The sequence below is a fragment of the Ricinus communis genome, chromosome 4, assembly GCF_019578655.1.
Source record: "Ricinus communis isolate WT05 ecotype wild-type chromosome 4, ASM1957865v1, whole genome shotgun sequence".
Classification (NCBI taxonomy): domain Eukaryota; kingdom Viridiplantae; phylum Streptophyta; class Magnoliopsida; order Malpighiales; family Euphorbiaceae; genus Ricinus; species Ricinus communis.
Genome location: NC_063259.1, coordinates 10,963,571 through 10,977,130, shown reverse-complemented (window position 1 = coordinate 10,977,130; position 13,560 = coordinate 10,963,571). Strand labels below are relative to the sequence as shown.

The 13,560-nt window shown below is 30.3% G+C and overlaps 1 protein-coding gene across 2 annotated transcripts in view; it reads right to left on the bottom strand.

Moving 5' to 3' along the window:
* The window catches only part of LOC8286242 (nuclear-pore anchor), a 50,492-nt gene extending 42,810 nt beyond the window's left edge, over positions 1–7,682 (bottom strand). For both annotated transcript variants that reach the window (XM_015718955.3, XM_048372765.1), the window contains exons 1-6: positions 7,169–7,682; positions 6,531–6,677; positions 6,339–6,437; positions 5,197–5,325; positions 4,989–5,081; positions 4,834–4,899 (exon numbers count right to left, since the gene is read on the bottom strand). In XM_015718955.3, coding sequence (XP_015574441.1) covers positions 4,834–4,899; positions 4,989–5,081; positions 5,197–5,325; positions 6,339–6,437; positions 6,531–6,677; positions 7,169–7,474 — 840 coding nt within the window. In that variant the 5' untranslated portion in view covers positions 7,475–7,682. The remainder of the gene's footprint in view (positions 1–4,833; positions 4,900–4,988; positions 5,082–5,196; positions 5,326–6,338; positions 6,438–6,530; positions 6,678–7,168) is intronic.
* Between the last annotated feature and the right edge of the window lie 5,878 nt (positions 7,683–13,560).

Sequence of the window (13,560 nt, the reverse complement as noted above, 5' to 3'; positions counted from 1 at the left end):
TTAAAGCTAAGAGTACAAACTACAAATCAAGGGACAATAAAGGAGAAGGCACAATTTAAAAGCAAAAACATCAGCTCTCTTCAGAACTTCTAAATTTATCATGACCATAGTAATCTGGAACCAGTAGCCCTGCATCATGGGATGAGACTAGGGACAGGGCACAGCGCTTAACTTATTATACTGTAGACTTGGTACCCCTAATTGGCACTCTAATCAGATCATTTAACGAATTATTATAAATTTTGTTTCCACAAAGCATCTGCTGTTCAAACTTTTTGAGGTGAGTCCGCTTACAACAAATAGAAAACCACAACTTGTTATTGTAAAATTACTAGAATTGTAAAATGCAGAAACAATAGAACCAGAATATCTAAGATGAAAACTAGCAATACACCAACATCAGTCCGGAGCTCCAAATCCCACAAAGAAGTAATGAAAATGTAAGTCATGGACATAGTTGTTAAAGGCGAAAGGTGCACCAAGGCAATAAGGGCTCTTGGTGCCTGAGGCGCAAGGTGAGGCACACGCCTGACAGAAGTGAGACGCAAAAAAAAAAAATAAAGTAAAACTAGGACTTATAACACAAGACATGCATAAAATAGAAAATTTAACACACAACCAAGAAAAAAATAAAAAGATCATGACAATCATGTTCAAGAAATCATTTAACAATAAAGAGACAATGTTCAAAAAGATATATATATACATAGTCTTATAATTAAATAGAAGTCCTAGAATAGTAAAAATCCTAAAGCATCTTCCATTACTAATTTACTATAATTCTATAATTATGGTATTGGTCTTACTCCTACACTCCTAGTCTCTTACTAAATATTAATTATAGTCATCACATCACTCATCAATTATCATCATTGAGCTTTTACATAGTCTTCTTCTTCTTCTTCAAAATCCCCTCCCTCTTCTCTTCGTTTTCTCGATCAGATGTCTTATTGCCCTAATCTTCTTTCTCTTTTTACTTCTTTTTGGAGATAATCAGGTGTGGGTAGGCCTACATCTATAATATATATATAAAATATGCCAAGTTTTCCCATGAGACTCCACTTGTCAACATTTTATAAAGCCACATCATGTAAAGTTTCAATAAAAAAATATATGTAGCTTTGATATGGTTATATTTAGGAAAAACTTCGTTGAATTACCTTGTGGTTTAATGTATTTTCACTTTAGGATTTGTGGTTTGCTTTTTTTTTTTCATTTTAGTACCCTGTGAATATGACCGATAGTAACTACTGGCCAAATTGCACAATACCGTTAAGAAATTCTAACGTGGAATGCAATAGCTATTATTCTTCCAACTTCCACATCAACACTAGCTAGCAGTTTTATACAATTTGGCCATTATTGCTAACCTTCATATTCACAAGGTATCAAAGTGAAAAAAAGTAAACCACAGACCCTAAGTGAAAATACGTTAAATCACAAAGTAGTTTACTAAAGTTTGCCCAATAATTTATTATGATATTAAATACTAATCAAATAAAATGATAATATTAAATGCATTCTAATGTTAAATACTAATCAAATAGAATGATATAATTTAGTCCTTATTAAAATAAAATGATAGCTAAATATAGTAAAAAATTAGTGACTATATACTGTTACTAATTTACTATATATCTATTATTTTTTAAGACCATTAAATTTTGAAGTTATTAAAGTAAACTGGTAATATTAAATGCTCATTAAAGTAAAATAATAGCTAAATACAATTATTTTCTTATAATATAATATTTATAATAAGACACTTTAAATCATAAGATTATCAATAATTGTGCATTTGCACAATATTAAAGTCTATGATGAAGGGCCGAGATCATTTCTTATCTTAAGGAAAAAAAAGAAATTAAAAGTCAAAATATTACAAAGACACGCCTCGCTTGCGCCACCTTAGGGCGCGTCTTAGTGAAGTCGCCTGCCTTTCTTGGCTTGAGACACTAAGGCTTGCGCCTTGTGCGCCTATCGCCTCAATCGCACCTTTGACAACTACGATCATGAATAAGATAAAACAAGTTTTTTACTAGCCGACTCTATGCAATATATTAGCAGGAAAATAAAAATAAAAGAATTAATCTAATGAGTCATATGTTAGTTCCTTATATGCGAAGAAATTCACATATCTAATGAATATATATATACACGCAAATATGCACTTTTGCAATTTTTTGGGTTAAAGGCGAATAAGTTTTGGATCCAACTTAAGGACGTTAAAATACTAACTACAAGGTCGTCAAATGAATCAGCATATTTTTCCAACTCGGGATTCTATTGATATTCAAAAAGTCATAATACTTCCCTCAAAATCCCTAACTTCATTCAAAGGTTTCCTTCGAATCTAGAATCTTATCTTCCATAACTTTTCCCGCATATTTCCAATTATCACTTCAAAAGAAAATGTTCCCAAAAAGATTATCAATCTTCCCTTCATAAATTTCTCAGAAAATATGTTCACTTTATAATCATTTTGCTTCGAAAAGAAAAAAAACTAAAAGAAGAAGAGGTAGAAAGATGAAGAAATACAGAAGAGAGAGTGGGATAGAGAGAGAGGAAAAATCAAAGAAGATGTGAAAAAGATTGGCCACTACTAGCCATTTTCTTATTAATTAAAGCAGACTTTCCTAACCAACTAAAACCTTCAACAACTCTCCTTTAACCAAATTATGAAATTGTAATTATTTTCTCTAATCCAAGTACTAATTTTGTAGTATGAGCTACTCATGCCTTACCCATGAGGTTCTGCACCTCATGCCATCTTCATGCCTGCAAACAGACTTTTCTAATGAGGGTGTATCTAGCACAATTTCATTTCCTTTACCTTTTACTTCCTCTACATTCCATCACTTTCTTTCTTCTTTTAATACTTCCATTTGAGTTGAAATGATTTGGGAATTTAAGTGAAGATTGGGATGTGGGAAACAAATTTAAATTTTAGATTAAAGAATCTGAGAGTAAGATTTTACATCAAAATTAGAAAATTTGTGAAAAAAATTTGAGGCAAACAAACGAAATGCTGAGTTAGAAAGATTTGACAAGTCATTTTCCATGTGAACTAGCATGCAATTAGAGGAGATTTTGTCAAAATCTGTTTGGAGTTAACATCTTAAGAGTATGTTTTAGTACTTAATTGTACAAAAGAAAATACTAATTCTTTAAAAGAAGAAATGCCTCTTACGGTGTTATCCCAAGAAACAACTTCATAATCATTTCGCAAGATATCTTGATCAAACAAGATTTTGAACACTGTTTTTTTCTTTTTCAGAACAAGATTCTATACCTAAACTCAATGAGTCTTACCTATTACATTTGCATAAGCTCGCAGCAATGACAAAAATAAATGAATAATTAAAAAGAGATAGGAACTTACAATAATCATCCTCTCACAAAAAATAGTACCATTTATTGCACAAAGCTAGTCTAGTCTCAACCAACACAATAATCAAGTTCAATAACAAAATAGCATTTGGAAAGACTTACTAAGGTTAACCAAAATATTGTATCCAAGCCCCCTGTTATTCCAAATATTTATAATCACTAAATCGCTAAGGTGAAGTCTGGGCAAATTCTAGAGGGAGAATCATGAAAAAGGAAAGGAGGGTTAAAACCTGAGCTATCAATTCAAGCTACTGTGGGCCAATCTGTCATTAAGACATAGCACAAGCAACATCATCAATTTACACTAGGGAGAAGAGTGACACATCAATGCCACACTTGGGCACACCTAGAAAGTTTTAAGCATTTGATCCACATAGACAAGTGCACTCAATCCATGTTGGTGTACCACGCTCTAACCCAAGAGCCAAGAAGCAATATCAAAGCCAATCAAAGAACAAAGTGACATTTCTACAAGAAAACATGTGGCCACATGAAAAAGAAAAAGGAATTTATGGGCTAGAGAACTAATAACCATTCTCCCATTTAGCATCAATTGTAACAAGATGCCCAACTCACGTCAAGAAAATAAGTGAATTAGAAAGCACCAGCCCCGCATCAGTAATAGTAATATGAACCTTGAACCCTTCTGATCATGCAGATAGACCACTTTATCCTTGTTTCTGAGGAAGTGATTTGTTCAAGAAAGAATGCTATATTAATGTCAACCTCAAGAAAGATTTATGAAAAAGCAAGTGGCTCCCCCTCAAAAAGAAAGAAAAAAAAAAGAGAGAAAAAGTCTTGATGCTCTTAAATTAAATTATCTTCCATATTTCAATTAATCATAGAAACAAGATGGCACAGCTAGCAACAAGGTATAGTGGATATTAACAAATAGCTTAAGCTTACCATAGTACAATGAAGTGATTAAGCAATGTCCCCCATTAAATTGCCACAACAGTATAATAAGGAAATCATGTAATCAAGCTGCTACTATCAACAAAACAATTGACTAGAAACTAAAAATATAATATAAGAACAATTTCAAAATAAAAATGCTTATTCAAGTTCAATTTTCAAAGTTCTATTCCAACAGCGAGTACCAGTTAGGACAGTATGATATGACCAACATATTCAAATTTCACAAACATTGCCACCTAAACTAACATAAACCAACACTACCAGCACATTCAATATAACACCAACTCACCATTGCTAGCAACTAGATACTACATCTGCCACAAGGCATCCCGCACCCATGCCCAATGGGAAAGGTGATTGAGTGGAAAAAAAGTTAAGGAACAATCCAAATCAGAGGAAAACATTTCTACTCCTAACAGCTAAGAACTTTGGACAGCATCAATCTATCTTAGGCTTGAATTGCAATCCCCCAACCCCCATCCTCCAAAAGAAACACAAATAAATAAGTATATTTGTATGACATACTGTTGATATTTCAGCAGAAAACCGTTCCTCATTGGCAGCAGCAGCATCTCGATGTGAGCATAACTCCTTTATAGTTGGTACAAGAAAAATATTCATAAGTTGGCCAATAGTAAAGAACTAATAAAGAACTCAAATTTAAATATGAATTGGCAAACCTCCTGCATGGATGCTAACTTAATTTCTAACTCCTTCACCCTTTCTTTGTTCCACTTTAAAGAGCTAGAGCATTCATTTGATCGCCTCTCTGTCTAATAGAATTCAGAAATAATCATTCAACAACCCTGAATGGGATTATGAATCGTGTGTTTAAATACCATAAAAATAATCACCAAGATTGTAGAAAAGTCCATAGGACAAACTTACATCTGCAAGCTTAGCAGACATTTCTTCATCAAGATCAGCATGTGTCCTACGCAACTTGATGAGACTGTCAACTTTAGCAGTCAACTCCTCATTTAGCCAAGCATTGTGCCTCTCAATAAGTTCCTTCTCCTGATCATATCAAGATTTAAAACACGATATATTAATCCCTTCCAAACAGGATAAAAGCATTTTAAATGCATCATAGGAAAACCAAAACATTTGAAGCAGATGGGTAAAAGTTAATATTAAATAAAATCAAAATCATAGGAAGGGCTTCAAAGTTTTTGAAAATAACAGCCATATCCCTCATCCTCTTGCTCTTAAACAAGGAAAAGAGAACCTTTATTAAGGGTAAAAGACAAAGCAAAATAAGGACTTAAAATTTCCTCCTAAAAGTAAAGAACAAACTTGAAATGGAAACAAACTTATGAAGGTGATAAAACCTTATTATGTCTTTTGTATGCAGAAGAGATTCCAGCAGGCAATTAATGTAAAGAAAAAAAAAAAAATCATGGTCTTAGGACAAATGCTATAGTGTAGTTATGAAGGCATCGTTTAGGTCTCAAATTGTCCATAACAAGTTTCAATTGTTTACTATTACTGTAAAGAAAATAAGATTGTGGTCTTAGAAGAAATGCCATGCTATAGTTATGAAGGCATCCTTTAGGTTTTAAATCGTCCATAATAAGTTTTTTATTATTACTTTAATTTGGCTCTTTCTTTGAAAGGAAGTAAACAAGTTAGTGGTAAATGGTAAATAATACAAAGACATCAAACAATGACAGATAATAAACAATTTAAATTTTGAAACGATTTTGTTTAAGTTAGCAATGCAGATTCTACGTTTTCAGACAGTCCTTGGCATAGGCAGAAGCAGTTAGTGCATTGATATAGCCCCACATAAAATTCAGTGCTCGAGTCATTGAATTTCAAACAGTCCAAAACGCACTATTTAAAAAATTTATAAGATTTACAAAGATGATGCTTGTTGGTTGACATAAAACATTATGAAAATAGTACTAATAATAAAAAAGAAATCAATGGATAAACATAGACATGCACAGGGAGAGAGAGAGGTGGGTTATCCAGTTGATAGTATATCCAAAAAGAAAAGAAAAAGAAATTGATAGCATAAAACATACCTGAGAAAGACGAGCAGAGTTGGCACGTTCTCGAGCCAACTCTGCCTCAACTTCACTTAATCTAGTCTCCTTCTGTGCTGCTTTATCTGTCAAAGTGACCTTCACAGCCATCATAAAAGTAGTATTTAGACTTAAAGCTTTAGCAAACCAACATAACCATAAGGAAACAAGAATGTAAAGGAAGCAAATTACTATCTTATCAAGGTAGCCACTAATGATAATATTCTTTTCACTAATTTCTGAATCCTTCCGCTCAACCAACTCAATCAACTGTCTCTTTGACTTATGGACCTCAGACACCTCCATTGTCAACCTCTCTACTTCCCCATCCTTTGCAATCTACAAAACAAATCACAACCAGAAAACAAAAACAGTATCACTCCATATTTAGGTTTTAACTTGTGCATGTAAGTCAGATCAACTCTCACAAATATAAGCAGTCCTTTATCTAAGAACAAAGGTATTAAAATAGTGTATTTTCCAAGAAATTTAGAGAATTTCTTTTAAAAAAAAAAAGAGGCTTTAAGTACACATACTTATCCATGTTCTCTTTAGATATAGAAAACAAACCAAATAAAAAAAAAAAAATCATCATTTCTGTTAAATGGAAAACTAACCATATTGAACCTGAAAGCCCCAAAACCATTTATAGATAGGCTACGAACATAAACATAGTTCAAGTAGTGCAGATATTACCAAAAGCACATAGAGATACAGAGAAAAGTAGCAAATGAGCAAGAAATGGTTTATATAAAAATGCCAAAAACACTGTAAAAGAAACCTTTTGATATATTCATTTCAAAAAAATATGAAAGAAAGAGAGTGAGTACAGATTGCAAATGTAGCTGATGCTTCTGAGCCTGGACTTCAGCAAGCTCAGAAAGGCGATCATCGAGCGAAGTCTGAAGCTGTGCGTTTTGCGACTCTAGGTTTGAGAATTCGCTCGACAGAGACAAGAACTTCTGCTCCAAAAGCGAGCATGTTTGCTCCGCCGTGATCGCAGCTGCGTCTGCGGCTGCCTTCACCGTCTCAAAGTCGGCTTGTAAACCTTTGATGTAATCATCGGCTTTAGCGGCAACGAATGACACGTCGCCCGAATGACGCGCCAGTTCATCGTCGGAGATGAAGAGGGGCATCGTACTGCCCTAACTGGAAAATGATTTTGATTCTCTGCAGGGAAACAAAGGAAATCGATCGACAGAGGAGAAAAATGGTGGGAAAGGAAAGGGAATTTGAAGGAGATTTTATTTTAGAAGCCCTAATTTTTATGGATTTGTTAGGAAATTGGAAGCTACACTTCTCTATTGTTTGATTCGTTGGGCCAGCTTGTGGGGTTCTTCATTTTTTTCTTTAGAAATTACATAAAATACTGCCTTCTTAAAACAAAAAAAAATAATATTTCATTTAGATAATGAAATACTTTTTTTAGATATACAGAACCCACATTTTAAAAAATACAGCAAACTCTCATTTTTTTTCTTTTTTACAGATTTGTATGCAAGAGAAATTTTTTTTTTTCTTTTACCCTTCATCTTATAATCTTATTTCATCAATTCTCTCCTACTTTTTCACTTCTTTATAAAAGAATCATCAATATTTTTAGACAGCAACAGGAACATATAATAGAATTTTAAAATTTCAAACATACATCGACACCGATCACTTATTTCAGCAGTGCTTATTCTTTCCTTAACCATATCTTTTTCGACAAAAACAACTATCCTCTCTCTTACATTATGAATTCTTCAAGAATTTCAGTTTCTATTATTTTTTTTCTTTTTTTCTTGTATTGTTGTTAAATAAAATGTGAATACAAATTGATAAGTATAATAGTATTTTGAATGTCTTAAAAGTAAATAAAATAGTAATTCATGTCTCTAAATTTCTCTTGTCTTTCACCTATTTATTAATTTGCTTAAACCATAAATTATATTTATTAATGAGAAGAGAATGTCAACTCCATTTTAGGAAAATGAAGGTAAAATCAATTTAAGACTTATTGACTAGTTATTTAATGTAACTAGATTATTTTATAATGGCATTACCTATGTATAGACAAATAATGAAATAACCATTTGAGGTGGTAAATCAATTGAATTAAATAAATTATTTACGTTTGATGATATACTTATTCTAAGAGATTGATAAAACTTTTTGAATAGCGCTTAAGCTTATAGGTGTATAGATCTCAAAGGTACAAAGCATAAACAAAAAAGATAGTTCTATATACCATTTATATAATATATGTAACTAAAATATATAAAATCTATATCAAAATTTGTATTTAATGAAACGAAAGAGAACGCTATAAAGCTGAATTAATTATGTTAGTACATTGGATTTTATAGGAATGAGAGATTTATTAATAGAAAAAAAAATTGGGCCTTAATAGGAAGTAAAAATATTGTTTCTAATATTAGGAGTTTTAATTCCAGGTTACATGGATTGATGTTCGAAAATAGAGTGAAGAATATAGTTAATTTGTTAGATAAATATATTTAAGAGTCTTTATTTCACCTAAATTTTTGACTTTCTTTCTTTCATTGATTTTACATCTAATTTTTTTAACTTCCTTTCTTTTATTGTTATTTTTCTTTTATATATAACTACTAGCACTTTGTTCATGTCATTGCATGATTGTTTTATTTATTTTATATTAAATTTTTTATTTATATATTATATAATTTAATTTATAATTATATTAGTATAAAAATATTTTTATTTTATTTTATGATACTTATATATATATTGTTTAAGATAGCGTTGGTCAGCCTGGTTTTCCGTTGGTCAACCCGTCTTCCCAATTATCAGTCAGGGTGGTCCCGGTAGGTGGTCCCACTATCCTAAACATTATTTACCTGTATATTGTCTTTGGTTATGGCATCATTGTTTCATAGTTTCAGTAGTAGAGAAATGGCTTCTTCTTCTTCTACTCTTTCTGATTTAAATTCTGAAGAATTTACTGTTCAAGGGTCTAATATCTCAGAAATAGAAAATCAGTTACATAATTGGTCCATCCCTAAACAAAATGTTAATAGTATTTATCGAATTGGAACTTTTGATTTTGCACAAAATTATTCTATTAAACAAACTGAACAAACTATTGCTTTAAATAAATCTCATGAAAATTTACATTTACTTTCGTCTTCGCATTGCATGAACATATTAAAAAGAAATTTAAATTTTTACATATAGGCATGGTTCAAATTAACAGTTAAACCTTTATTTAGAATTGGATTGGACATACCTATTTTCCTTTGTTTAAGAGATGCAAGACATTTGAATTTTTCAAATTCACTTTTGGCTATGGCTGAATCAAATTTAGCCAATGGTCCTGTCTATTTTAATTGTTATCCAAATTTTTCAATTTCATTATTTGATTCAAATATTTTAGACACTTTGATTTTAACTGTTAAAACCAAAAATATGGATTTTGCTGAAAATTCTAGATCTATAGCTGTCATTTATAGGATCTACTATAAAGTAATGACAACAACTATAGATCCTAGAGCAAGACATTCTTTAATAAGAAATGAAACGATTTTATTTGAAGCTAATCCTTTACATTCTAAAATACAAGTCCCCAAAAGACTAAAATGGAATGAGTTGTCGTCGGAACTTGGGATTTACAAGAAATTAATAAGCCTCAATCTATAGAAAATAATTCTAGAGTTTCACAAATTTTAGAGCAATCAAATGGTTCTGTTCAAATAAGTTTTTCACCTACTTTTTTACCTTCATCTAGATTGTCTACTTTTGAAAATTCTAGACCTTCCACACACACAGCACGTTTTCCAAATTCTAATACAAATTTATAAGGGGTTGATTTTGAAAATAGGATTCCTCAACCTTTTTACACTGATTCTGTTAATATAGAACAAGATAAAAATTCTGATGAACATGTTTTGTCACCTTCTAGATCAACTATGGAAAATTTTTCAACTTTAAATATGATTTTTACACCTTTTAAAATAAATAAACATTTTTTACGATCTGATTATTACCATATAAGAAATCGTGAAAAAGTTTTATGGTTTCAAAATCATTTTTCAAAGGGGGAGAGAGAGACTATTCAAGAAAAATTTTATGAATATTTGAATTCTGTTAAGGTAAATGTTCCGTTTTTTATCTGGTTTGAAATTTATTGTAACAATAATGATATAGAATTTCCTTTTAAAAATATTTTTACAAATGATAGAGTTTCTAAAACTTGGAATACAACCGTAGGAAATAAACAAATTATTTCGCTCATCCACCTTTAGAAGAAGTTAAAATAAATGTTCATAATCGGGGAAATAATTGCTTCACCCTTTAAAAGGATAAGCTCTGAGAATGATGACAAACTCCCTTTATTAAAAGATATTAGAAATGTTCAAAATCAAAATAATTATACAAATCAAATTCTTTTTACAATTGCTTCACAACTTGATAGGATAGAGACATCTAGCCTAAATAATCAGGCACCTAGGCCAGATGGTATACCTATGAAACCTATTTTTCAATCCCATGAGATTCCTGAACAATAATTAATTAAATTAAATGATAAAGATGATATTTTGAACCAAATAAATTTAAAATTAGCTAGTCTGTCCTTGAAAGATAAACCTTATGTTAGTGTACTTAATTCTGATAATCCTGAACAAAATGAAGTTAAAAATTTAGAGAGTCAATTTATTAACGATAAATTTGAAATAAATAAAATATACTATAATAGAGGTTTTGACAAACCTAGGACTAGACATTATTATCCTAGACCTACTCCTCCAGATGTCTTGTTTAAGGAAAGAGTTAGCTTTACTCAAGCAAAATATGATGGAGATTCTGTTTATGAATGGAACTTAGATGGTCTGTCTGAATATCAGATTTTAAATATGTTACAAGAGAATGACCATGGCTCGAAAAATAGCCCAGATGTTAATATCTGGCTTCACTGGTCAATTAAAAGGATGGTGAGATAATTACACCTTCTTAGAAGATAAATCAAGAATTTTAAATGCTAGGAAAATAGTTATAAAAACTGAAAATCAAACATCTATTCAAACTGAAGAAGAAGATCTTTGTAACTTTACTTTTTGCTATTACAAAATATTTTGTTGGTGAACTTAATCAATATCAAATTCGATCTTCTGAAATTCTTTCAAATCTAACTTGTCCTAAACTTCAAGATTTTCGTTGGTACAAAGATGTCTTTTTAACACAAGTTTTCTCTAGAACTGATTGTAACCATAGTTTTTGGAAAGAAAGATTTATTGCTGGTTTACCTAAATTATTCGCTGAAAAAGTTAGAACAAGGATTAGAGATTTTTATGGAAATACTATTCCTTATGATACTTTAACCTATGGAGAAATTATTAATTTTATTAATAATGAAGGCTTAGCTTCGTGTACTGATTTGAAATTAAAAGCTAAAATTAAAAATGAATTTTCACAATCTAAAAAGGAGTTAGGAGATTTCTGTTTTCAATATGGCTATGAACGTATTCAAGCTCCTTCCTCAAAAACTAAAAAATATTTGAAAAGAAAATCTTCTAATAGAAATTATAAAAAAAATACTTCGAATTTTCAAAAACCTTCTTCATCCAAAAATATTTCTCAAAATAAAAATAAAAATAATAAAAAGAAAGGTCCTCCTGTCTGTTACAAATGTGGTCGTGTTGGTCATTTTAAATCCCAATGTAGGATGAAGGAAAAAATCAATAATTTAGGCATTTCTGATAAACTTAAAGATCAAATGCTTAATCTTTTACTATCTGATACAGATCCTGAAAATTCTGATTTAAGTGATTTTGAAGAAAATGATTTAAATATTTTAAGTGATTCATCTTCTACAAATACTGATTTTGAAACATGTGAAGGTCCTGGAATTTGTACAGGTCCTTGTTGTAATTCAACTTTAAATGTTTTAACAAAAGAAACCCTTTATGATCTTTTTGAATTAGTTGACAAAATTAATGACCCTTCTGATAGAGAAAAATACTTTTTAAAATTAAGAGATATTGTTTTGCATAACGAAACCCAAAAATCTGAATCTATTCCTTATAACTTAAAAGAAATTTTTCAAAGATTTGACTCAAAATCTTCTAGAAATTCTACACCTAATATTCAAGATTTACAAGAAGAAATTAAAAATATAAAACAAGAAATTAATAATTTGAAAAATGAAAATTTAGATTTCAAAGAAAGAATTTTAAAATTAGAACTAAATAGGAAAAATAAAGATATTGCTGAGTCCTCTGAAAATACGAATGATTCTCATATTAATGAATTTTTAGCTCATATTACGAGAGTAAATTTTCATAAATGGTTTATTTTTGTTAGAATTCTTATAAATGATTTTAAAATTGAGACAATTGCTTTAGTAGATTCTGGAGCAGATCAAAACTGTATACAAGAAGGAATTGTACCTACACAGTTTTTTGAAAAAACAACTGAAAAATTACATACTGCTGATGGTTCAAGAATGCAAATAAATTATAAGCTTTGTAAAGTTAAAATTTGTAATGATGGACTATGTTTTTACACTTCTTTTATTCTAATAAAAAATCTATCTGCTACTGTTATTCTTGGAACTCCGTTTTTAGCATTACTTTATCCTTTCACAGTTGACACACACGGTATCAAAACTAGATTATTAGGAAAAGAAATTTGTTTTAAATTCATCTTCTCTGAGCAAGAAAAAGACATAAATGTTTTAAAGAAAAATTACATTTTTAATGATCTTATTAGTCAAAAGAAAAAACAAATTACTTTTTTAAACAAAGAAATCTTATCTTTAAAGATTAAAGAAGAATTAGACCTTGATGTGACAAAAGCCAAAATAAAAGATATTGAGAATCTCTTTACTAAAGACTTATGTGCACCTGTCCCAAATGCCTTTTGGAATAGGAAAAAACATGTGATTTCTTTACCTTATGTTAAAGATTTTTCTGAAAATAATATACCAACAAAATCACATGCTATACATATGAATACAGAACTTGAAAATCATTGTAAAAAAGAAATTGATGAGTTATTACAAAAAGGATTAATTCGTAATTCTAGTTCTCCTTGGAGCTGCTCTGCTTTCTATGTTTATAATGCAGCTGAGAAAGAACGTGGTGTACCTAGACTTGTCATAAATTATAAACCTTTAAATAAAGTCTTAGAATAGATTAGATATCCTTTACCTAACAAAAGAGATTTGTTGAAAAAACTTTATGATTCAAAAATTTATTCCAAGTTT